At 36.8% G+C, this 27,385-nt stretch overlaps 1 protein-coding gene across 4 annotated transcripts in view; it reads right to left on the bottom strand.

Annotated features, from left to right (window-relative positions):
- Positions 1-27,385, bottom strand: part of LOC123312742 (GATA-binding factor C) — a 114,223-nt gene that overhangs the window by 16,475 nt on the left and 70,363 nt on the right. For all 4 annotated transcript variants that reach the window (XM_044897209.1, XM_044897206.1, XM_044897207.1 and 1 more), the window contains one exon: positions 2,809-2,943. In XM_044897209.1, the coding sequence (XP_044753144.1) occupies positions 2,809-2,943 (135 nt within the window). The remainder of the gene's footprint in view (positions 1-2,808; positions 2,944-27,385) is intronic.

The following is a 27,385-nucleotide window of genomic DNA, read 5'->3' as shown; positions in this document are numbered from 1 at the left end:
CTGATTAACTATATAGGGTTAAAGGCCCATAGAAAAGTTATCAAACAACCTGCTCTTCATCCACAGGAATAAGCAAGATGAAACCGTTTAGGCAGAGAATATTTTGCTCAATATATAAGGTGTTTTCAAAGCACTTTTCACCTATCCCTCACGGTACGCCAAAGAAACAAATCACTTTAGATAAGGGGAGTATTTTCGAACATTTCGTTGATACTAGGTAGGAGCTCCAACGAGTACCAACCACATTCTCTGTCCAGTATTGCTAGGGATATTTTCTAGTCATTGAGGTGGAAGAAAATATTGGAAAAATTCATCCGACAGTCATGATAGTAGAAAGAATAGCTCAATAAGCACCTCAGACAAGCCCAATTCAAACAGTCAAGGGGAATATTTGCTGGAATTTTTTTCCCACAGAGTGCAGGTTTGTGTTGACCAAACGTGGTGGTTATGAAAATTGTTCACTCAATTTCTTGGTGGGCAGACTTGATGATGCCCGATTTGAATTATCCAAGAGCCACAGAAAAAAATCACTCTTTAGAGAATAACCTTCCAATTGCAATGCTTATATCTTTTGACAATGGTATGGGGTATGGGCCAATTCTCAACGGATATCTTGTATAATCTAGTGAACTCTGAAAGACTTCTTCTTCTTTATTTTTAGAGTTCACTGGTATAATCAGCTGCGGTAGCATTTTGCTTGCTCTAGCCATAAACTAAAATCATGTAGACAAGTTCGATATTTTAATGACTATGAGGCCTATTGACGAAAGGGAAAAACCGATATATCTACAGGGTGAGTCTTTGACTCGTACAAATATTTTAACAGTAGATTCGTGAAGTCAAAGGAAACACTTTTTTCCTTTACCATTTTTTCCGAATCAGCTCGGTATAAAAGATACAGGCTGTTGAAAAACCATAAAAAATGTTATTTTGATTTCTATCTCAAAAACGGTTTGTTCGAATGAAATGAATTTCGGAATATGGTTTTTCATTTATTTAATGAATCTTTTTCGACCACAAGATATCACCCACGTCTTCCAGTTTTCTCATTATGACCGTTATGTACCATTAAAATACCAAAAATTCAGAGAAACCAACTCTTGAAACTGAGTTGGACGCTATCTAATGAATATTTCAACGTTTTGTCAAATAAAAGTATTCTTCATATTTTCACGGATAATGCGCCGTTTTCGAGTAATTTGATGTTCAAAAATTGAAACGTATATCTGTGAAATTGAAAAAAAAAGGGTACTTTGGCTGAATACAACTCTAAAATGTCTAAAATATCCACAGATGTGTAGTGTCACAGATTCAGCTAGTTATTGTAAAGGTAATACTGTTTTTCCAGTGGTGGCACAGCTCATTTTGAAAACTTAAAATGGTTAAATCTTTTTATAAGGACCGAATCGGAAAAAATGGTACAGAAAAAAAGTGTTTCTTTTGAGCCGAAGAATCTTCTGTTAAAAAATTTCTAAGAGTCAAAGACTCACCCTGTTTAATCATCAAATTGTGTGACCAGTGACCATACAAATCAATATACCTACTGATTCCGTTAGGAAGCATTTCATTTAATCGCGGCGTGGAGTTTGTCTTAAAAATTATCAGTCCCGTATTCAACTGAATTCCTTTCAAATGCAGCGGGTTATAGCTCCGCCATATATATACCTAAATCGTGTTTGTATGCAAGGAAATTGAGCCCAATTTTGATTACGGTTTCTTTATTGGCTTACTAAGAGCACCACTAAATCTTGTATGCCTGGGTTCCTCTGTAAGGGCAAAAGCAAGCCCTGTATATGTGTGAAAATATGTTTTGATAAAAAACGGTATCTACGCTAAGTGAATTTTTGAACACCCATTCTTATCAGCCGTTTCTCTTCCCATTTGCCACAACAAACTCAAAATCTCTACAAATTAAAGCTATTGGTCGAGATGGCAGTGGTCTGATACAATTCGAACAACATCGGGCGCTTCATGCAGCTGGTAGTTGTCGCGACAGAAGAGCGGGTTAATTCGATAAGTTATCCGAATATTCCGGGCAGACGGACCATTTGAATCATCGCGGAAAAAGAATCTTCATTAGTATTCCGCAGGTGCGAGAACAGGGTGGTTATTTTCCCCGGCAAAACCCTGTGACTTATCGCTTGCGGCCGTACGACCTAGAGCGGTCGCTTAGTATGTGCGCCGAGTGCTTTTCACCATGTGAAGGTCAATGTCTTCCAAAACCGATACGATGGCTGAATAACAAAAGTACGAACCAGATCACAAACACCTTGCAGCTTACTGTAAAACTTATTAAAACGATAATTATAAAATTCTTCTCATACGAAGCTGGAATTTATTATATTCATACATAACAAATTGTTCCTACGTTAGAAATTAAAAATGAATTTGTGGAGTAGATCCTTAACGACCTTCTCTCATACATTTATTCATGCAGTTCTTCAACAATGACGATGAATTCCAATTAGACAGGTGGATTGTGATTTGCGAGGTGTTAGAAGGAGAATCTAACAAATTTCGAATTCGACACTCGGTCTCGTCCGCGGGAAACTATTGTACAAACATAATTATGCCGCACTGGCGGTGGGATATTTCGGCAGAGAAATTCGCTCAACGGTTACAAGAAATCGCCTCCTAATTCTGCCTCACAACTAGACTGTATGACGCGGAGGAACTGCTTGGTATGGACAGCGATATACGACTCGATATTCTCATGACCTAACCTACTAAAAACCGCCGAATTGGACTGCAAATAACCATTTCCAATCGAAGAATAAAAGTCGTAAGAAATCATTGAGGGATACTCACATTGTGTAGTTTATAATACAGTCCACATGCGTTACACACAGGTTCTCCATTCTGGTTGCGCCTCCAGAGGGTAGTCGTCGTTGTTTTACAGTTCGCACAACTTGTTCCGGCTCTCCTAGCTGCACTTTGTAGGCTCTGAAAAGAATAAACAACATTAAAATCGAGGTTCCACTACATAAGAAATCATAGGTAACAATTAATTCAATACCAGCTAAGTCTGATATCACGTTACCCTCAAGACACTTTGACCCTAAAACTTTTCGTTAAAGACAAGGAATTGTTATATCGAGTGCTGCAATGCCAGTAGAAGATCGTTTTTTAACTATCTCTGTGAGAAGGCATCAATTCAAAGTCTTCGTGACGCCACAGGTCATCCCTAATCGTACTATCACAGTCAGAGTCAGAAGACGTCTTATTAAGGTAAATCTGACACAAACACATCGAACACAAGCAATGTGAAAACAATATCTCTTAATTTTATTTTTTTTTTATTTGTAATTAACGTGTCTCGGCAACTAGGCCATTGACACATGGTACAGAGTTCTTCTAGGTAGTACAGACATCTCTTTATTCTTTTCTGCCAAACTCTACATATTCACATTTCAAAAGGAAATTGATTTTTCTGAATGGAAAACACAAATTAATTTCCTATACGCTTTGACTGACCAGTAGTTTGTTCTGTTGTGGCAAAAAGATGTTGTGACAAGTAATTTAACATTAATAATCCTAAGAAACATGGTATTCAAGAAACAAGATCCAAGGGTGCATCACAAATGGAAACTCTGTGGAAAGTTTCAAAATATTTTTCTGCGTAAACTTTTACGTGGTGTAAAGCACCAGCACTCGTGGACGAAAATTCCATTAACTCGAACTTTTCGCGCAAATCCCTACGCCCCTGGACAGAAAATGGAATGTGCTTCACAAGTTGTGTCACCGACGTGAACCTATTGTCAGATTTAATTGGGTAGCGATCCACTCGCGATAAGCACCAGCGGTCGACAAGGTAGAAAATCCCGTACAACGCCTGGGATCATCCGGCCGCTATTCCTGTGCGATGTAAAAAATCCTTCCACGCGAATATCGACCGTATGACGGCGGACTTCATCCTAATCACCAGAGCACTTGATTGATTAGAAGATAAATAGAGCTAGAGTGCTGTGCGTGTGGGATCCCTGCCTCAGCAATAAAAGCAGGACAATCAAAGATTGCAGAAGTCGTTGGATTAGACCGCAAACGGTTTTTGATCAAATCTGCTGTGTAATCGGCTTTAGATACCTGTCTCTTTGTGTTGGTTTGGAGGGCTAGATTTGGTCTAGAACATTTGGTTTGGGTGTCTTCTTCATGTGTTCCGGAATTTTTGGTTGATGTCATTAACTGGGTGAAAATAACTGACGTTTTACGATACCTCATTTAAAATGAACATTCCTTTTTCGAGCTAGATACCACTCTAGCCTTCAAAGCTACACGTGAATTGGTGTCAAACGACCGTAGTACACGCTTCTTGTATTCTTTTACTAATCTATTGTATCTTTGATATCTTGTAGATCGTAGGATATACATTGCCTGGCGGTTTATAAGATGAGTCGACGTATAAAAACAAATTTGACATTAATCCTGATTGATATTTCGACATGACTCGAGATCGAAAGATGTATCATGGAATGGTATATTGAGGAGGTGCAAACCAGAGGTGGATTGAGGAAGAGAAATTCCAAGTGAAGGATTGCTTTTGAAATCTTCTGGCCATACCACTTATTCGATTAAGTTGGCTTTCTCCTCCTGCTGTTGATTTGGTGAATATATACGAGGATGTATTGATATCTAGTTAGCCTAGACTAGTTCCATGCATAAAAAAAATATTGCGTTACCATAGCAACGAACAATAACTCATTAGAAGTGTCAGTGTGAAGTTCGGATCAAAAAAGTAATAGTTATAGTTACGCAATAAATCCAAAGAAAGAAGATCGAAAAATTGGAGTGTCGAGCCATCATCAAGTATTCGAAACGGTTAAGAGGTAAGCAGATTTACGAAGATATACTAAATACCCTTAGTGATCAATGTCCTTCATATACGACCGTGAAAAACTGGACTGCAAGCTTCAAAAGAGGTAAATATTCCATTGAAGATGATGACCGATCGGAAAGGCCAGTTTCTGTGTCAGTCAGTCCCCGAAAATGTCGATGTAGTTCATGGAATGATTTTATCAGACCGTCGAATTGGGCTAAAACGGATATCTGAAGCACTGAATATTTCATACGAACGCGTTCATCATATAGTTCACGTCAATTTGGACATGAGAAAAATTCCTGCCAAATGGATCCCCAAATGTTTGAATGTTGACCAGAAGCGTGCAAGGGTAGAAGCATCGCTTTCGATCTGTGCTCGATTTGAAAACGATGTAGACTTCTTAAACCGAATTGTTACTATGGATGAGACTCGGGTACATTTCTACGATCCAGAAACAAACGATGGAATGGTGAAACTCTGGTTCTCCAAGACCAAAGAAGTTTCGTTGGAAAAGTTCTTGCTTCAGTTTTTTGGGATTGCCATGGAGTAATCATGATTAATTTTTGGATAAGGGTAGAACAATAACCGGAGATAACTAATCGACATTACTGACCACTCTACGGGAAAAAAAATGAAGAGAAAAGAAGCGGAAAGCTATCCAAAGGTGTTTCGTATTTTCAGGACAACACCCCTGCATACAAATCTCATGTTGCCATACTCACGAGGATTATCTGAATGCCCACTAATTTTGAAGTTGGCGGACAGAAGAAGGCACCGATTTTGGCCCTTAAAAAGACCTGCCTCAATTTATGAGAGAATAAGTTCCGATATGCCGCAATTCCCAAATGAAAGCCCAATTCAAAATAACACTTTTGGTCTAACAAAGACTACGGACCTGCATGAGAAGGATGCGGCAGGTAGATAGGGCGCTTCGGATGCAGATATTGGTCTACGGCTGGGATGCCATCATCGTGAAAGTTGACAATAAACCACTTAACTAGAATGATTCTGGTGAATGGACACACGTTTATGTCGTTTATTCCGACCTGACATTCGGGAAAGAGTCTTTTGTCGCTGTAAAAGCTTTTTGACACAATCGTGAACTTTTTTAGTGTCTGTCCGACATAGCGTATACGAAGAGGACGCATAGAAAAGAACAAAAAGTGTCTGTGGAAGAGCGACTAGTGATCCTTTTCATTAATGCATAGAATTCGGTCTCTTCGGTCGCCATATCGCAGCCAGCGAAGCGGAGTGAAGAGAGAGGCGGCTTTTTTACCGGCATATCTATTTGGCAATAGATCGGCATTATCGGATGACATCGTTGAAGATGATTCACTACTTCTTCTTTCTAAAACTCGAGTGTTTTCGGGTTCCAATCAAAGAATTACAACGATACTTTTCGAAGAGTTCTAGGGTTTCGGGTCGTTTCAAAGCTTATAGGCGGCTTCTTTGAAGTTAATTGAAAGGCAATTTTTCCACGGTTTGAACGAACCCATAACATTCAATTTTGCATAATGATTAATTCTTGAGGTATATGTTGCGGAACTTATTGTACGTTGGAAAACGGGTATACCAAGAGGAACAATGTTTCCTCTCAGTTTCCTCCGAAATTTGTAATATGCAAGGTAATGACCATGAATGAATTCGAGAAAATGTGGAAATTGAGACAATGACCTTTCAAATGGCTTTGGAAGGATATTGGGTTCATAATAGGCAAAAAGTTCGATTACTGGAAATGATGTTCAGCAATTCTTGGGCATATATAATATATTCACGTATCTGCAGCTACATCAGAAAATTCTCAGGATTAGAATTTCGATGAAATTTTTGAAATCCATCTCAATTCATTTGAGCAAAATCTGCTCTGATTGGTCCAGAACTGGATATTTTCCTTGAGAATAATCCAAAATATGATTGATTTTCACATCTCGAAATATCATTGACCCTCTGTACAATCCACATCATATCATAAGAGGCATTTGAACAACAAGCTCATTAGAGAAACCCATTGCAACTTCGTAATGAATTATAGATTGTGTGTGATAAATGATTCACCAATGATCTCACAAGCCCATAAAACATACCAAATTGGTTGTTTAATTTTCTTGTTCCCAAATGTAACGATCATTTCAACCAATCAGTCAAGACTATGTCACGTTGAAGAACATTCAACATTTAACAATTCCACACATAGTAGATTAGAGGATTGTCTATGTATGGGTCAAACCATTAGACCTGCCACTGCGACTGATATGTGATCAAATAATCTCTGCGAGCTGAATTCGACTATACAGGTGGATGAATACTTTCTGGGTAGCTCTAGAATACACCCAACATAATATCAAGTCTGTGTCAGCCAGAGAGCAGTCACAGTAAAGGTGCACTTTCTGGAGTTACCCACAAGAACGGCAGTAGGCATCTTGAATACTTTTCTACAAAATTCAATGCATAGTCCTGTAAATAATCCTCTGAGATCAATGCAGAACTGAATGGATTGGCACAATGCTCAAGGACAGAATATTCCGTCTACCAGTAGATTCGGGCGACTTGGAACAGTCCTATAACTTGGGACAATTACCCCCCTTGCAGATTTCTCTGTTTCTTACCATTTATGAGTGAAGGGACAAACTTATAAGATTGTGAAGCACCTTTTCGGTTAGTTTAACAATTAATTCCCGTTGAGTTTGCCGTGACCAGAGCGTTTGAATTGTCAGAAAAAATTAACGAATTCAGGAGAGTAAAAGCGCGTTTTTTATGGCCCTTATACTTTTTAGTGTCCTGTATATGTGTTTCACTTTGTGCATGTGTAATTTTTTTTTCTGGATACGTGGGATATTATGATATTAGATATGTCATGAAACAAGGTTGTTTACAAATCGAACGGCAACACGGATCTCATTCATTTATTTTGTTGTTTCATAGGTTAACCTGGGACAATGCCGAATAGATACAAGCGGCGCACTGGCAGCAGGAAATATGCTAATTTTTCGCAGGATATTATTATTTACGTTATTTCCACGAAGAAATTACCAAACAATGAAAGAAATCAAAGTTCTCTTGTTTTGTTTAGTTTTTTTACTTTCGAGTTGCAATATATTTACTTTGGCTGTAATAGGAGTTTATCATTTAATTTCCCTACCGAATTTCAACTGTATAATCACAAATTATAAGTTTTCAAAACTATACAACCTATTCCATTTGAGAGTTGAGAAATCAATAGATTTTAACTTGTGTCTCAAGCCTCCCAAATCGGTGGATGACTTGGGATAAGTATATTTTATTTTTTCGAAATTTATATCCGAATTCTGAAGCATGGTATATATCCTAATCAATAGTCTGAGTCATTAAACATATTCGAAGCTCTTTGTCAGATAAAAATAGGTCACCGTTTTGAACATATGACGAGTTGAATTCAACAATCGTCCCAAGTCACCCGAATCTATCTCTTATTTTATCCTTTAACCAGTTACCAACTGAATTGGCTTTGGCTTTGACGATTAGTTTGTAGCTCACTAGCAGCTTCGTTGGCCAGTAGTACAACCAGAACGTCCAAGAACCCTAAGAAGTCTGATACCTTTTCCCAATTGTGAAAGAGTAGATCTGCGAAAACCAGATGTCAGCCGTTCATCCAACAAATCATTAGCTATGGCATAGCTGTGGTAATTTTCGGTCAAGTTGGATATAAACTGGATCGAAGCAGGTCGGCAACGACTAGATTCATCCTGCTCGGCCAGGTTTGAGGAATTGAAAGCGAGATTGTCCCTCCGAATCAGAAAATGTCATTGTTCTCGTTAGCCCGAGCCCCTTTTTCAATCTTCTCATGGTCCTATAAGCGGACTTTATTTATGAACTCGAGAAAGGCGAGCGCGTACGGGTTTCTTCGGTTCTCATTGCATACAAATGAAAAAATGATGTATCGCCCCGGAATGAGTAATAATATGCTCAGGTAGCCGCGCAGCCCGATATATTTTAACGTTTGTGTGTTCGAAAGCGCAAGCGAGGTGTTATTACATGTTTTCGATTTCTCCCAATAAATAATTGGTCTAGTGGGAAAATATTTCGACAAGCGGTGGTTAAGCAATTACGACAAATCAAATGTGAAATGGGGGCCCTGCTTGGGAAGCAATCGAGACTCGGAATTGAAGCAGCGATGATGTATGATGCAGCTACATACGTTTAATTTCAGTGTTTATTTCTACGGGAAACGTTATACGTGTATTATCGAATTTACTGGGTAAATAACGAAGAGGAAGATCAACGATATTGTTTTTACAAGAATAAGGTCAATTCGTTCATTCCCTATACATTTTTTGAATATATAGAACAAATTCGTTGTCTAACCTAAGGCCTAACCACAATCAGGAACGTTAAGATGCTGTTGTCCACAGAAAATCCTGCTATGTCTAATCATAAGACTTTTTGAAGAGAATATTTTTCTATAAATTAACAGAAAGATTCTGCTGGCCATATGTCTATGGAAGACATACGGGGAGTCCGGAAGAGTTGAACCCCTTTTCACCCTGAATCATTTAAGTTGGCTCATGTCTCCCTAACCCATGCGGGAGAGTTTAACAGGGGGCGAGAGAGACTTGACCATAAGTTTTTTCATCGGGAAAAACATTGAGAGAAAACAATTTCCAATGACCAACGATTGTCATGTTCTGTGACAGAAAAATCAAGCAATTTTCATGACTACTCCTTCAATTTAATAAGAACGCATACCCAACCATCACCAATTGCCAGCGCTTCCATATCCACCCAATTTGGTACGTGAGGAGGCAAGATGGGTCCAAGAAGCCCATTACGTCAAAATTTCATGCTACATCGAATGGGTCGCAAGTCGAGAGACAATCGACTCGTGAATCCTTAAATGGAATTCGCTATCATCGTGATCTACACCGATGGAAATCAATAGCATCCATCAGGAGTGTCAATCAATACCTCACGTGTCAATCAGGCGGTGGACAGTTGTTGAGCCTTGTCCTACACTGCTTGCTTTACGGCCCCTATCGGGTATGCTTGCCTCGGAACAGGCTGTTCAAGATCTTGGGGGCAGATACCAAGACCAGAACTAGTTTATCGTGGGGGGATTGTAGGGGGAAGTCAGAAGTGATGATTTGGGAATATAGGTATGATTTTGCGTCATTAAATATATGAATAGGAAACAAATTGTGAATCATATTGATTTTTTTGGTCCAAAGATATAAAGTACAAAACTAGATTAAACTTGGAATCTATCACAGTTCATCTAGATTAATCTGTATACTCGCTAGGGTAGAGGTCAGTTCATAGTAAAGGAATCTCCTTCTTTTCAATTTCAGCTTTTTTCGTATCTCTACTATTCACATTTTTATGACAATCTGGATTTCTCTGAGGATTTCGGAACAAAGTTTATATTTTTCATCCTAAAGTACATATAAAGATAATAAAGAGATAGAGGAGAGCTAAATTTCATTTGACCTATTGGTCCATCTGCCCCAAGAAACCGTAGATGTTTCAATGCTTGGTCTCTGAACCGTTGTACTAATTTCAACATGTTCCCGAATTATCAAAATGATACCCTTGCCTCATCAACAACCCAAATCACCCATCAGCACAGAATTACCGTTCTAAATCTACTAACTCAGAGCTAATAGGCTTGAGAAATGGGTGGATCCTGATCGAAATTATCCAAATTACAAGATAGGTTGAATGGGACGGAAACTCGGGTTGGTTGTGTGTGTCCAGACGCGACTATTCAAGATGATACAGGATGTGACGCGTTCCATTCATGTGATTTTCGTTAGTAACCGATAATTGCCACATTTGTGTGTTCCAATTCTATATTTTCGTCCACTTGATTGAGCAGTCACTACGAACCGAACAAAAATTCATTGGAGGCAGCATAATTACTATTATTACCGGTAAATCGCGTCATTAAAGTGTCATTTGATTTGATATATCGCGTGTAATAAATGTCAATCATGTGATGATGAACACATATGCGATTTTTTACGGTAAGTGAAGGGATTTATGACAGGGGAATGGATGTGGGTGTTATGGCTTCATAAGGAATATTCTGTTCGATTTGCATTTGCCGATTTTTTAGATTTGGTATTTATACAATGAGCCCAAATGGATGAATTGCGTTCATGTAATAATATAAAGGGGTGAGTTTTTGACTTGTACAAATATTTTAACAGTATATTCTTGAGATCAAAAGAAACACTTTTTTCCTTCACCATTTTTTCCGAATCGACCCGGTTTAAAAGATACAGGCTGTTGGAAAACCATAAAAAAGTTATTTTTAGTTCTATTTTACAAACGGTTTTATCGAATGCAATGAATTTCGGAATATAGATTTTCGTTTATTTGATTAAACTCTTTCGAACACCAGATATCACCCACGTCTCCAAGTTTTCTCATTATGATCAATACGTACCATAAAAATACCAAAAATGCAAAGAACCCAACCCTTGAAACTAAGTTGGATGCTTTTTGATGAATATTTGAACGTTTTGTAAAATAAAAGTATTAGTCATATTTTCTCGTATAATACGCCGTTTTCGAGTGCGAGAAATTAAAAAGTATCTGTGAAATTTGAACAATTGGGTACTTTGGCTGGATACAACTCTGTATTCCGTTTCTTATACCTTTTATATCGTTTCAGTCTTTTTTTTAATGTTCTCATATTTTTTATCATTTCCTTTTATATTTATTCTTTGACGATAAATCACGTTGAAACATATATGAGTCGAACAATTTGAAACAAAATGTTTTGATGAAATGAAAATCTGAGGAGTGTAGATATTTTTACTATGCCTACAGGATCATAACATGAATTTGTCAAACTTAATTTTTCAGATTGTTTCGAACGGATTGAATGACTGCAAAATTTCAGAAAACGACTACACCCACTGTAACTTTAGGTTCACCTCCATTGAATTATAAGTGAAAGTGAATGGAAAACTCACGTGATAACCAGTTGCCTAACGTGATATTCTCACTTAGAAAACATGAAGCTTGAGTATCATAATGATTCTAGCATTTTTAATTGCAGAATTCTGACATCACCTCGACAAGTTAACTAGATGGTTTGATTCTTGTAGAATGAGAATAAAATATGTAGCTTGGTCTTCTTCAACCTGTAGATAATAAAGTCATAAAATGGCATTAAAAGCGCTGAGGGACATATATTGTAATTGATATTATATTTTGGTTTATGAATATTCATGAATAGTGTATCTCTGTTCGATATATGAATTTTGATTGGGGATCTGATCTCAGTCGCCTTGGTGGAGAGATTCCCTGAGAGACGCACTCTTTTCGAAATTACAGGAAATATCCGTGAAGCATGAAACCGAAATTCGTATTAAAGTAACGGATGTCTCTTAATAGGTTCGACCTGCGGTTAATAAGAGGGTCAAAAACAAAAACAATCTACCGATTCCATTAAGAAAACACGTTTGGCATAAATCTGGTATAATAAATTAAATTCTCATCGACATTTTTCCCATAAGACCGTATAGCCCGTAATATATAGGTCCATTTTTTTTAATATTTATTTACGTTCATATATCGAATAAACTCAAGGCGATTTTATTATAAAAAGTCTCACTTTCTATAGTGCGCTCTGTAATTATAGGCTGGAATTAATTCGGATCACAATCTGAACGGAGCGAAAGATCCCAGAGTTCGTGGAGTTAAAATGGACATAAGCATTATATTATAAGTTAATAAGTAAACGCCCATCTATTTGAAATTTGATTTACGACCTTAGGGGCAGGTGAGGGGGAAGTGACCTGCCGGGGGGTGAAGTTCACCTGTCTTCTCTCGTCTCTACGATCCGGAATTATGTTTAACTACTTCCGGTGCAGATGCGGCCACGCGACCACTCGATAAACCGCATCTAAATTGTTTATTGCACGCCGTCACCAATTGTGCGTGTCCAATTGTACGTGGCCTCAGGAATTCCAACGATTTTGTTGAAGGGGGTATCTAGGATTACAACTCAATATCACTCCTCTTTATTGCTTAATCATATACCTGGCGACGGTCGGGTAAACGAGACCCAAACTATGGTACCTCTCCTATTTCAAAATAAAGTTTTCGAGGATATCGACCCAAAGATGACTGGTGTTCGATGAAAATCGATTATCGGGAAGTGAATTAAAGAGTACTAGTTATAGCTCACGGCTTCACCGATACAGAAAAGTCCACGTTAGTCGAAAAATGGCTCGATGGAATTTAAAAATTTTTGGGTTCAGAATTGATATTGTAGGTTGAATTTCATCCCTATATATTGCTCCACCCTGACGCTGAAAAACCTGTTTGGGCTTAACTACTTGTCATATTCGGAAGAAGGGTTGGAAACATCACTTTCGTGACCTCATTTAACTTCTTTCCATGATACATTTTAATGCAAGACATATATGCAGGGTGATCTACCACTAATCACAATTATGTGCTGCAAAATAATTACATGTTTGGGTTTTCGACAATGAACTTTGCCCCTGAAATATTTTCGCACCTTGGGTGAGAACTCAACAGTTTATGAGTTATTGAGATTTTATGAAAACAAAAAACAAAAAGATAAAAACAGGTCACACTTTTTTTAATATTAACAGGGGAGGTTTCATTCAAAAACTCTTTATCATTTTCAATTTTGCTATTATGTAAATGGTAAAACAAGAGGTCACACTTTTTTTAATCTTCTCACAGGGGAGGTTTCATTCAAAAACTCTTATATAATATTCTTTACGATTTGTACTATAAATGTATAGAGTGTTTATGAGAGAATCATCGAGTTGGAGAAATTGAATTAATAAAAACTCAAGATCTTCAAATTGAAACCTGTATTTTCATTACTGATCAGTCCATTAAAATAAAAAAGGAGTTTTTAAGGAATAACACGAAATGAGGAAAAATGACCATTTCGAGTTATCAGGATTTCTATGAAAAAACTGGTAAGTCGCCCTTTTTCTCAATACTCCTGCTGGTGGGACTTTTTTTGAACAAATCTTTACCATTTTCAATTCTGCCATTATGTAGTTCACTATAAAACATGCTTGCTGTTACTTCCAGAAACCACAGAAGGAGACTGAAATTCGATGTTCCGATGAACAATTTTGACATTTTCTAAATTGTACATTACAAGCTGTTTTTTGAGAATCTATAAAAAATTCAGGAAATGTCGAAATTGTTAATTGAAACATGAAATTTCAGTCACATTCTGTAGTTTCTGGAAGCAACAGACTTATCAAGCATACATAATGAAAATGGTAAGGATTTTTTCGAAAAAGATCTCACTAGCAGAAAATGTGTGACTATCTGTTTTCTCATAATAATCCCAATAACTCCTAAACCGTTTCATTGAAGTTATTGCCTACTGTTGAAATTGTCAGCTATCTGAATTGATGAAAATATGTACTTTGTGTTGTATGTATTTGAAATAATAAAGTAGTAGGCTGTCTCCAGTATAACCAGAAACTAAAAACGTCTGAAAATATTTATGGACAGAGTTCATTGTCCAAAACCACAACATACAAACCTTCAGCACAAATTCATAATTGGTTCAACTCAAACGTCTATTAGGTTATCGGTGTGAATCACCCTGTATAATCGAAAGGCGACTTCCAGATGGTACAGCACCAAGCAAATCAATTCAGCCAAAATAAAATCTCCCATTTCTTTGAAAGTTAGATATATCTGTAAGCTTGGGAACGGACCAAAAGATTCTATTTCATTGTGAATGGCAGACACCAAAACATCAGTGTTGATTGGGCAAACCGAAAAATATTTTCGACCAAGTAATCAGGACCAAATATATCAATTTCTTCTGGATGGTCGAACGGCCCGATATTCCATTGTTCTACTCCTCTTTATACAAGTTGTAAAGTAAAATAATTAGATCATTGTTATTTGTTCTTCTGCTGCTATTGTGTTTTGTTTGAATCGGGGTGGCACTCTACATCCGATCCAAGGTGCTGGCGACCATGGTGGCGAGGCACACTCGATTTATTCAGGTTTTTGTCTTCGAGACTGAATTATATGTGTCGAGTGTGTCTGCAGGAATGTTAACTCCCAGAACCGAGGAGCCTAGTTTACATATGCTGTCAAGTCGGACCAGAAACGCGAATATTTACTAACTCCGCTTTCCAGCTCTGGCAATTTCAGCAGAAAATCCGAGGACTCGTGTGATCCCCATGCATTTTTCAATTTAAATTCCTGTAGGAAAGACTTTCAAGTTTTACGGACACATAGTTCAACAGTATAGATTCTAGAAATCAAAAGAAACTTCTCAGAGTTTAAAAATGTTTGTGAGAGTGCACTATTAAAGTACAGTTTCATAATTAAATTTAAAATCACTTTAAGCTCAAAGCTTCCTTTAGTAGGTTGAAAGAAGCTTTAAAATCAAAGGGACCTTAGGATTGATTATGAAACTGGCCCTGGAGATTCCATTTTTCTCGACTAATAACTATTTTCCACATCACTCGATTCTGTATCGTCAATGAGACACAGAAAAGAATGGAATTTCTCCTTCTATGTTGGTACTTCAGTGCTAACCCGCTACTATTAACAATTAGTAACATGTTCAAATCATGACAGGCGAACGTACAAACGTACTCCATTGAGATAATATTAATTTCCCACAAGTTATATGTTCATTGCGATTGTTAATGGTGATTTAGACGTGGATATTTTAATTGCGTCACGTTGAATGACCTGCACTGGTGCATTATAATTAATTTATGCCATTCTTCCACAAGTTATTCATTTGAGCACAATGTACCTATAATGAAGAACGCCGAGACTATAAGTTTGCCGCGCTTGTTGTTAGTTCTGTTTAGATTGTTAATTTCTGGAAGTTGCGTTTGAAGAATTCTTCATTTTTCGTATCAACCATCATACATACATACATACATAGCTTTCATTCGGTTGTCGAATATATAAACAAAAAGATAAACATTATTCACCCAATTAGCCCATCTTAACTACTTAATTAACCAATTAATATAAGATTGAGACCAATTCGGAAACAGTTCTTATAAACTTACCCTAGAGGTTTCTTATGTCCTTGACATTATCGACATATTCTCAATCTTGTAAGCTCAAAGAAGCACAACGTTCAAAAACATGAATCTGTCGAAATTTCATAACCTATTTTATGACAATTTTTACTACACTCTTTTGAGTACAAGAACTAAAGGTACCTTTTTCATCGACCTATTTCTGAGGTTATCTGCCCTATATTATTTCGTTAGAAGAAACACAGTGTTGTTTCGACTGGAAGAGGCTCCAAACAGGTACCTGTATGACTTGCAACACACAAAGACAATTCATTACAAGTTAACTCATTAGTTGTTTCGTTAACAAGTTAACAAGATGGCTGTTTTATCGATCGAGAATGATAGTGTAGCGCGATACACACAGCACAGGTAATATGGAGTGGGTCTCAATGACCAGGGCAGGTCATAGGAAATTCTAAGTTATATATGAGTAGATTTACACAATGGTTATCGAAAGTTCACTTTGGATTAGGTTTGACTCGAACTCTTAGTAAAATATGATTGGAAGACCTGCTCAACCTGCTTTTTCGTTTTTGAATAGACGAAAAAAAATTCGAAATTGACAGAAAGAATTTCCCCTAAAACCACTACCTTTTTTTCAATTGTTGTTATTTGTTTTCGAATGGGGTAGCTACAAATATACATGCAGAAACTATTAAACAATTTCTATTCACAACATATATATCAAGTAGTACCACCAGAGGCTATCACAGGTCCCACAATCACAATTGTCTTTCTATATCAATAGAAGAATTAAGTCTATCAAGTTTCTCAATAGGTTGAAACACCAGACATCAACCAAAATTTGATAACAGGTCATCAGCGATATGACACAGTGGCGATTTTTTCTTAATTCCTATTCAGTCATATCTGAACACGAATATGGTTATTTACAAAACGTACTTCAATCTTTTGTAATTTCACACCAACTCCTTTTCAAGGGAGAAAAAGTTGGCATTCAAAGGACAAAAATATCGACTAGTTGTGAAAATGAAAATCGAATATACAGAGTTGAAGAAAAGTAACACACAAACTTCATAACTTCGGTATTTATTTTTTTGTAAAAAAGTCCATTCTTATTTCAAATAACGAAAGTTTGAAGTTGAGGAGTGCCCTGCACTTTCCATGAGGGTTGAAAGGTAGTTGAGCTTATTTTTAAATGGCATAATAATAATGGATGACTTTTTTAGTTGAATCAAACATACGTTCAAGAGTTATCAACTGTTCCTCGAAAATTGAGAGTTATGTTTGTTGCTACTTCGGCCCTGGAAGTTGCAACTAAAACCCATGTCGTCGAAATATCCCGAGACAATTTCGAGCAAAATTACAGTCATGAGGACGCGTACCAGCCTGTTGTTAACTTTTTGTTACGTATACATGTATTTTCTCGACCTTTTTATTAGTCAAATCACCACAACTAGCCTCTCTGGTGCTTATGATATTTCGAATCACGAGCTAAACTGAACATACCCATCGGTATTTGGAGGTATTATTTTCTCCGGAGGTATGTTTATTTACTCATTGTTATTATTATTCGAATTGGCTCTTGATTTGTACGTGACTATCAGCCTAGAGTCATCATTCTTGCTGGGACGACGGTATGATTCATTTGAAGTATGCCATTTGGAGTTTGCGCTAGTCCTGGAGCCTTTATGGCTTCAAATTATATCTCTTCGCTTGTCGCAGTTGTAATTTCCAACAATTGATTTTCAAGCAACTGGATCATATTCGTCGAATATAAAAAATGCGAAGAAATCCGTTACGGAAAAAAAGAAATTAAATACTCGACCTTATTCATTTTTGCAGGGGGAACGATTTAGTGTTCGCCTTAATTCTTCGAATATGGAAAGGAAACAATGGCCGGTAACTGGCAGTTAATTATCAACGATGTTTCGATGTTACGAAAGATGACTCAGATGTCTTTTGTTCGACAAACATTGCCGTGGCGAATGTTGCTAAATATTCCAAAACCGACCATTCGCATTTTTAAGCGGATTTTAATTATCGTCGTTATTGTTTTATCCAAACGTTTCGTAAGTTACAGTAGGAGAGATATTCGGCATTTCGTGTCTTGATTTATGAAACCCTAGATATTTCATTTTCTTTGAAACAAATATTTGTTACCATTACACATTCAGTTTCTCTTAGACAACACTCTTTCTGATTTCATTTTCTTTCTCAAATTCAGGGACGTTAATGATTCTTTCAAATCTAATAAATGAATCAGGATGAGTTATTCCATTTTGAAAGTTGAATATTAATTAATAACATTCTGTTATTTTTTCTCGGAGATATAAAAAAAAATCGCCTTGATAAAATTTCCTTTCTGGTGATTTCCTTCGAAGGATATTGTACCTGTCGAGCGAGCTAAGAACGGGTAGCTGTTAAGGCCACTCGAAATTCTCAATAATGTTTTTATTCTCCTTTGTAACTCACTGGACCCGAGTGGTAAACACTTGTCAACGGCAACAATACTTTAATAAATACCTGCGACTGCATTGTATCCTTAATGAGAGCTTTCTAAAGGGCCCTGGCGCCTGGACCTAAGCCAACACGCCTCTCAAAGGTTTAGACTGACAGGCGCCATATTAGTAGTTCTTGAAGGTATTATACTTTCGAACACAAGAGGGTAACTATGTTTTGCTTTGTTAGGGTTTATTTATTTGCTTTCGAAGACTGGTAGTTTCAGAGTGTGTCAGTATTATGTGACATAAGGATTTTATGTCATATTTCAGAAAGGAAGCAAGATTCAGAGGTTCAATTAAATACAGGGTGTCTGTAAACAAATTCGAATGACTTAAAGAGATGATTCCTCGATGAAAATAAGCAGGGGTAGTTAAATATTTTTCGAAATCGACCTCCCTTCCAAGATACAGCCTTTGGAAGTCGCTGACGGAATAAATAAAACTTACAAGCAGTTCTGATCACTATTATTCCGAGAAAAGTATCGACTGTATCGAAATTCTGCAAGAGACTTTTTTTTTCAGAATTGAATGTGAAACCATAATAGAATTTTATTTTTTGGAAAATCTATCCCACGAAAACAATTTTTGAAGGAAATTATTCTCAACCCCTAAAAATAAAGATATGAAATTTATATAAAAAAATTGTGTGAGTAACATCTACTTATTGCTCCATATTATGTATAGTTTTATGACTCAGTGTTTTTAAAACCCGTAAAAAAATTAAAAACTGTCAACTCGTCATCGACTTCAAAAGTCGATTTCGAAAAAAATTTATAGGAACTACCCCTGCTTATTTTCATCGAGGAATCATCTTACTAAGTCCTTCGCATTTGTTTACATTCGAATAATATTCCAATGAATTCGAATATTCGAAAAATATATTTTTCGGTAGAAAGTGATTTGAAATCGTATCAAATCGATATCGACATGAGCTTTCAATCTCGAACCCATCCATCAGAGCATAAAGATAGAAGTGCACCGAATAGAAAACTGTCGAATAAAGAATCAATCACCGTAATAAAACTCATATATCGTCTCTCTTCAGCGAAAGATGTTATCCGAGTTTCAGAACTACCTTATAATTAGTTCATAAATTACTATATTGGCAGCAGCAGTCAATAATTAGATGTAGTTCGATATGTAATAATACTTGCGTAAAAAATGTTAATTAATGCGAGTCAATAAATACATTCTTCGCTCTCTCCGAATGTCTACAATTCGTATTATCTGAATCTCATCTCGAGGAAACCTGTTTTCTATTGCCATTGAATTGTTGAATTGTTTTACACTTTGAATCGCCGTCTAGTATCTCGAAAACCGCCTACTGCATTGGCATTTCCTCTATAAAAGTCTAATTAATCTATTGAAAATAATTCATTCTGTTTCTTCATGCTCCTCGAATACAAATGAGAGGCAAGAATGCTCCTGTTCCTCTTATGGAGTAGAGGAACTGACTGGAGAGAACATTTCTATCAAATTTATGAGTTCAGAGCGTTTTATATCTTTTTTTCATGAAAAGTGGTATCGTGGTTTGATGGAATGTAGGAAGAGCAAATTTATTGATACCAAATTCGTAGGTCTGCAGATCACAGGTCTACGGATGCAGATCAGTTCCAAATAACATTGGAACGGTGATGACGTAGAAGGTGGCAAGGTCAGGAACTCGGTTCTTTAACAGTGGCATAGACAATGGAATGTTATAAGAAGAGCTTTTGTGCGAAAACGTTGTTTATCTGATGACTATGTCATTGAAGATACTTCGACGAGTCAGTCGATTCAGTAGATAGTCCAAATATAACCCTCAAATGTTCAAGTGAGCTCGAATTTTGTTACAATCAGAAATGAATATAAGTGAGTTGATATGTTCTTCTTCCAAATTACAGGCTACTGAAGACGGCAAGATAATTGCTGTATGCAAGAGCAGCCTCCAAACCTGGATATATGAATTTCAATACCCCCATTGAATGAAAATTCTCTATAGACTATAAATTATCTTTTACGGTAGTTGTGACAAACAGAACAATAATAAAATTCTCGGTTGGCGTTCAGACCACCTCTCATGACCATTTATTATGATTTATAAAATGTGGCCGGCCAGAAAGAGGCCGGACTATTGGAAAAGGACAACTTCATGAAGTTATTAATAGTTGATGTGACTTTCATTCACTATATAACATTGTTAAGTGAATAAATTTATCAATAATCATTGGTAAAATTACACTACATAAAACTTGTCAAACTTTTTACCTGAGGTGAATATTATATTAAGTTTGGTCGAGCCCGTGGCTCTGCAGGAATTTAAAGAACATAAAAATCCCACCCGTGTGCTTATGACATTTTTAAGGCCAGACCTAATGGGATGTGACACCGCAATTGGGTGTCAGATATCTTTCTCAAAGTTTCTGCCCACATAATAATTGTCTTTATCACTTCGTGGCTTGAATTGAAGGAACGGGGAAAAGAAAAGGTTTTATCGTATAGCAGAGCTGTTTCTGGAAAGAAAATGTTGGTGATTGAAGGATAGTTTCTACTCGCGGAATATAACTGAAAGAAGAAAGACGGGTGGGAACTTTTTTTGTGAGGAACAGATAGAAACAAATCATTTCGAAGGAAAACAATCTAGCGGAGCTTTATTGGTTGTAGGTCTTGTTTTACATGTGCAGTGATTTATCCCTGCAAGCGACAATCCGATAAATCAAATATGTAAAATAGTCAGGCAGAACAAAACTGCGAAAACAAAATAAGAGAAGAATTGAATATCGTCTATCAAGCAAAAACAATGGCACCGGTCCAGGTGTTTAGCCGGCCAGCCTGAGGCATGGCAAGCTATGATTAATAATAATCCTACTGTATGGTATCTCCGGATCTTTCTCTACCTTCGTATCCCATCGATATATGCGTTTATACATCATTTTCTAGTATTTATTACCGCATAACTGGAGGAGCCTTAGTCGAAGGAAACATCGATCAAATCCTGAATAAATGTTTCGAACAAGAGACAAAAACGGTGGACCCACAAATAAACCAGGTGGTTAACATGGAAAACTATATCATTCCGGAATTGTCGAAGGCGAATATCTCGAGAGATGTTGTAGTCGTGTATACTTCAGGATTCCAAGAACCTGAACGCGCCAATAATTTTTACACCGCTGCCAACCGATGTGTACCGTATGAACTTTTCGAATTTGTTAAGATGCACTCTGCCAAGACGCGTGAAAACGAGTTACTTCGTTCACCAACAATACTCGGAAATGAAAAGGGAAAAATGAAGATCTTGAAAAGAACTTTCAGCACTTTTTTATATGCACGAAGTTTTATTCTGGTCAACCATGCTATGACTCGTCGATAGCATAACTAAACGGATAAAGCACTCTGTAGTAAAAGGTAGTGAGCATTACCTAACGTTTTATATCAAAAATTTGTGTGAATAAAGATAATTTTTTTTCAAGCGAAGATCGATCACACAATAATAGTAGATAGATATATATCCCTCACATCTACTCGTCATAAATGCAGAAAGAGTTTTGTGAAGAAGAGTGATCTTAAACAGAGTATTCAGTGTCCGCATAGCAGAGAAAAGTAGCCTCTAGACACTTACTGGACAAGAAAATAAAACGCATATGATGTATTTGACATTGCAGAGGGACTGCTGTATTGCTGCTTCAGTGGTTTTAATGCAGCATAACAGACAATTCTGGACCTTATTCTGCCGTTGTATAGTACAATGAAGCCTTCAGGGCTTTTGATATTATGTTAATGTTATATGCTCTACATATTATCTTTGTCGGCAAGTTCACAAGCCCATGGCAGTTCCTCAGCACTCCTACAGAACGCTCTATGTCTTCATCCTCTCGAGAAGAAAATGATTATGTAGATATCTTACATATATTTGACGAAGGTGAATTACAAGACAAACGTCCTAATTTCTATCAAAAGCGATATCACTTTTCACTAGGTATATGCCGCATTTTTTCATCGGGTCTGTTAAATACTGGTATTGACTTTGATCGATGGTTCCTCAAGTTTGATTTTGGTTCCGAGGCGCACCAAAATGAACCGGTTGGTTCAATCGGGGATATTAGTTACAAGCAGTTCGTGTGTTCGAAATGACTATTGGGAATCAATGAAGGAGAGTATGGATGAGTTTCGATTTTGCTTCGGCTCCAATACAGCAATTATCGATAGTCATTTTAGGGCCACCGTTAGTGCTAGTCTCTGTGGAGTAGACATACATGAGACCATCAATTTGGAGACCTTCAAAAGTACTGTTCAACTTGATTGTGTCTGTATTTTGGGAAACACGTCGTTAAACAGCGTTGGTCGTGTTAAGTATCTGGATGAGTGACCGTGATCTATTAGTTTGAGGAAGCACTCAAAAGGTTGTGAAATAACGTCTGCGATCTCCTCATTTTTCAAACTAAACTTTCAAAATTTCATCATTAATAGAATATCACATTAATAGTTCAAATGTATGTACAGGATGGGCAAAATTCGTTGTCTACTGAAGGGATCTCGAGAACTGTAGCAGCTAGAAGAAAACGGATGACATATTCTTTAGCTACTTTTTCCTGACTAATCCAAACCTGAAAACAGAACAGCCCTATCTTTTCTAGATTTTGAGTTATGAACAATAATTGAGAAATTGCCATTTTCAGTAATGATGAGTTAGGAATAGCTGCACAGAAAAAATGATTCGGCAGTCAGTAATTTCCATCACGGAGTATTGAGACAACGAAGAATAAATGCATATTCAACAGTCGCTGTGGTAACACCTACCTACTTATTGTCTCATTATTCAATAGTCAAACAAAAAGCAGAAAGAAGTTCATATAATATTTTTTCTCGTAAAATATTCAGATGAATACTTAAATATGATACATTTTTTAAATCAGTAGAAAGATTTCTTGACCATAGTTTGAATTTGAAAAATCAGAAATACCTGTCATAGCTGAATCGAAAAATTCAATGAAATCCTATTCGAATTAATCATAAAAAGTGCTTCTAGAATGTTGAAATCATTTTCGAGTAGGAGTTGAAACAAGCATCATTATTGAAAATGGCAATTTCTCAATTTTCGTTCCAAACTGAAAATCTAAAAAGAAATCATAGGCCGGTTCTGTTTTCAGATTTGGCTAACTCAGAAAAAGGAGCTTGAAAAGGATGAAAAATTGTATGTTCAAAAGCATCTTTTTAACCCAGAAAAGACCACTATTTGGTAACTTTATCAATTCAGGTGAAATTGGGGTAGGTTACTCAAATGATTATTCAGGAACTTTTCTGCCTATTCCGAAAACTGGAAATTACATAAGAATGACTAGAAACATTTTGAACGTGCTTAAATTGATTCAGAAGAATACATAAATATTTTAAATCGAACAATCCATATCCTTCCAGTTTTAAATCACAAAATTTTATAAATTTTCATAAAACCAATAAGATACAAATCGGGAAAATTCCCATTTTATGTTGAGCATCATGTGGACATTTTCCGTGAGGTTCTCGTGAAATATCCTACGTGTAAAACAGACATCAACAGTGAGCAGGCGCCATGATTATCGTGGCATACAGGACATTGCGTGAAAAGTCGATACTACGGTTGCTAGGACAAGGGGTGGGACTTACCCCCCCATGAACACGCGCACATGGAAGTAATTATCAGAAATAGAAGTTACCCGAATATGGGGTTCTATGTAACGTGCTTGTTGCTACATCGAAATTGCTCGTAATTATACAAAAGTACAAAATTGGCGGCGGCCTGTGCATTTACGTCCCATCGAAAAGCTTTTCGGAAAATTTGTTCTACTCGATTTTCACTCGATATTCTCAATGGCGAACAGGTGGTTAGACAAATGATGCGTGCATGGTTACTTATCGATTAGATCGAGGATATTGCTAGCCACACGCGAAACAAACTATCCGATAAAACTGAAACCCAGGTAACTTCTTTTGACAAGAACCAGAGACGATAGAAGATGATAAAAACGCTGCAAATTTCACAATCCAATTGTTTATTTCCGAAGAGTTTGGGACATTTGGAATTTATTTTATTACAAATCGAAATCGAGAAAAAATAAAACACTATAACTAAAAACCTGCAGGATATGAACCGTTTCATCGATTGCATGGAAAAACGTCCAAACCACAGAGGAATGTACGATCCTTATTTCTGAAACTCTCCATTCTAACTCCCAATATTTCATCACCTTATTACCTTATTGTTTATTATTAGGAGAAATAGGTGAATCCCAACTATTTTTCAATTTTGCAATATTTCACTTTCTATACCAGCAACATGAAATCATTTCAAGAAAAGTTTCTTTCGTTTCGATATATGTATCTTGAGAAAATTGAAAATTCTTATCTTCCGAGAGACTTATAATTCTGAATCTGTTCAAGCGTGAGCTCTGAGTTGATTATACCAATTATGATGATCTTGCGATATTTGAGATCTATAGTAAAGTTCGAATGTGTATAATCAGACAATTTCGATAATGAAGAAATAATGAATTGCGAAAAAAATTCATTATCAACCAAGAGATTATAATATTATATCGATACACAGAAATTTCGTACTCAGATTTCTTGTTCATATAAAGAAAAGTTCTTTTCGAAGATATTTAATCAATTACGGTATAGATTCGAGTGACTTGGGACAGTCCTGTAACTTGGGACAATTACCCCCTTGCAGATTTCTTTGTTTCTTTCCATTTATGAGTCAAGGGACAAACTAATAAGATTGTGTAGCCTTTTCGGTTAGTTTAACAATTAATTCCTGTTGAGTTTGCCGTGACCAGAGCGTTTGAATTGACAGGAAAAATTAACGAATTCAGGAGAGTAAAAGCGAGTTTTTTATGGCCCTTATACTTACTAGTGTCCCGTACATGCGTTTTACTTTGTGCATGTGTGTTTTTTTTCTGGATACGTGTTATATTGGGATATAAGATATGTCATGAAACAAGGTTGTTTACAAATCAAACGGCAACACGGATCTCATTCATTTATTTTGTTGTTTCATAGGGTGACTTGGGACAATGCCGAATAGATACAAGCGGCGCATTGGCAGCAGGAAATATGCCGATTTTTTGCAGCATATTTGACATTATTTCCACAAAGAAATCACCAAAGAATGAAAGAAATCAAAATTTCCTTGTTTTGTTTAGATTTTTTACGTTTGAGTTGCAATATATTTACTTTCGCTTTAATAGGGGTTTATCATTTAATTTCCTTACCGAATTTCAACGATATAATTACAATTTCTAATTTTTTAAAACTATACACCGTCCCAAGTCACCTGTTTCATTTGAGAGTTGAGAAATCAATAGATTTTAACTTGTGTCCCAAGCCTCCCAAAGCGGTGGGTGACTTGGGACAATTACATTTAATTTTTTTTCAAAATTTATATCCGAATTCTGAGGCATGGTATATATCCTATTCTGAGTTATTCAGCATATTCGATCCTCTTTTTCAGATAAAAATAGGTCACCGTTTTCAAATTATGACAAGTTGAATTCAACAATTTACCCAAGTCACCCGAATCTACGTATGTATGTTTCAGAATGTTGAAAAATATTTCGCATCATTATGAATAGCTAATTTCATGTGTTTGTTCCACAAAAAGTCGTGTTCACCAAAGAACATGATGCCAGTTTTTCCAAAATGTGGCTCAAGCATCTGGAATGAACTATTTTAAGTCCTGATGTCAAATCCATGGTGCAATATACCATACAAGCATAGCCACGTCTCCATGAATAAAGAAAATATTCCAAACAATTACAGTGATTTTCATCACAAAATAAAGAATAGTTCATTTTGGCTCACCGTAGAGTTTGAATTGAATAAATCAGAAAATTTGACTTGCATATTTAATGATGAAATCAATCTCTTTTAAATTCTTCGATCTGCAATGAATCCGGTAGAATATCATCGTTCAATTTATGAATTTATTCATATCAATCGCATCTTTCCTGTCAATGTATCGGGCAGGTTTGTTCTTCCACCTAGCCACTTATTGATTAATTCAAGATATGCGTCTAGCTGTCAGGATACCTAAGAGATCAATTAATCCGCTACAACATTTACCATCAACTAGTAACCCTTTCACATACATCCAGAGGCGTAGGAAGGGGGGTGCGGAGGGGGCGGACCGCCCCGGGTGCCAGCCCTGTGGGGGTGACAAAAATGTATCTTAAGAGGCTTATATTTGATTAGAGCGTATTTTCCTAGCAAAGAATAACAAAGTACATCTAAGTCGGATCGATTTTAGATATAGTTTACGTACGATCGCTAAAATTGTGGGTGAAGTACAATTTTCTATTAGGATAGATATCGTATAATGGCAAAGAGGAAGGTTAATCTTTGAAAATGGCTACTAAGCGAGGAGCGGAACAGTGGGCAAAGAGTACGATCGCGTCGAGAAGGAACTTGAAGTCAGGGCGAATAGAGTAGGAGCAGCGAGTGTCCGGGTGGAGTGATTTATGACCCATTATGTTTCCACTGCGCCTGCCTCTTCCAGGAGTTTAATTTTGTCATTCATCCTCAGTGCGTCTGCGTCAGTACCTAAATTCGACTGCAATAATACGCAAGCGCTGTTTACTCGTTTATTGTTTGTGCTTCTTTGTGGTAAACTAGACTAGCTGCCGTGGTGCCGTGGTGTACGTATAATCGTACAGAAATAAAATATTGAATCAGTGGTCCAGATTATTCTACCTCTTCGATCTGGCAGCTATTTAGGAATTTGGGTGAGTTTTGTTTTCCCATGCGTTTTGATAGTTCGAAATGTGAAAGGATGAGGAGCAGAGGTAGGTAATCTACATATGCACACTTTCGCAATTTAGTGAAGGTCGAGCTGTTGAGAAGTAGCAGGAGGACTGACAATTAAGGTGGAGTGCTCAGTATGAAGCTGTAAAGCCTGTATTCCAAAGTTCCGAGAAGATTGCCGATACAGCATTGAGGAACTTTGTGACCCTTCAGAAACTATCCACATTTGAAGAGCAGCTTAAACTTTATTAACTGCAGAATGTGATTTTTTATTCTTGTGCTATTTGAGTCTATGGAAT

The sequence above is a fragment of the Coccinella septempunctata genome, chromosome 5 (genome assembly GCF_907165205.1).
Source record: "Coccinella septempunctata chromosome 5, icCocSept1.1, whole genome shotgun sequence".
Taxonomy (NCBI): Eukaryota; Metazoa; Arthropoda; class Insecta; order Coleoptera; family Coccinellidae; genus Coccinella; species Coccinella septempunctata.
The sequence above is the reverse complement of the archived record's forward strand: the minus strand, read 5'-3'. Positions and strand labels throughout refer to the sequence as shown.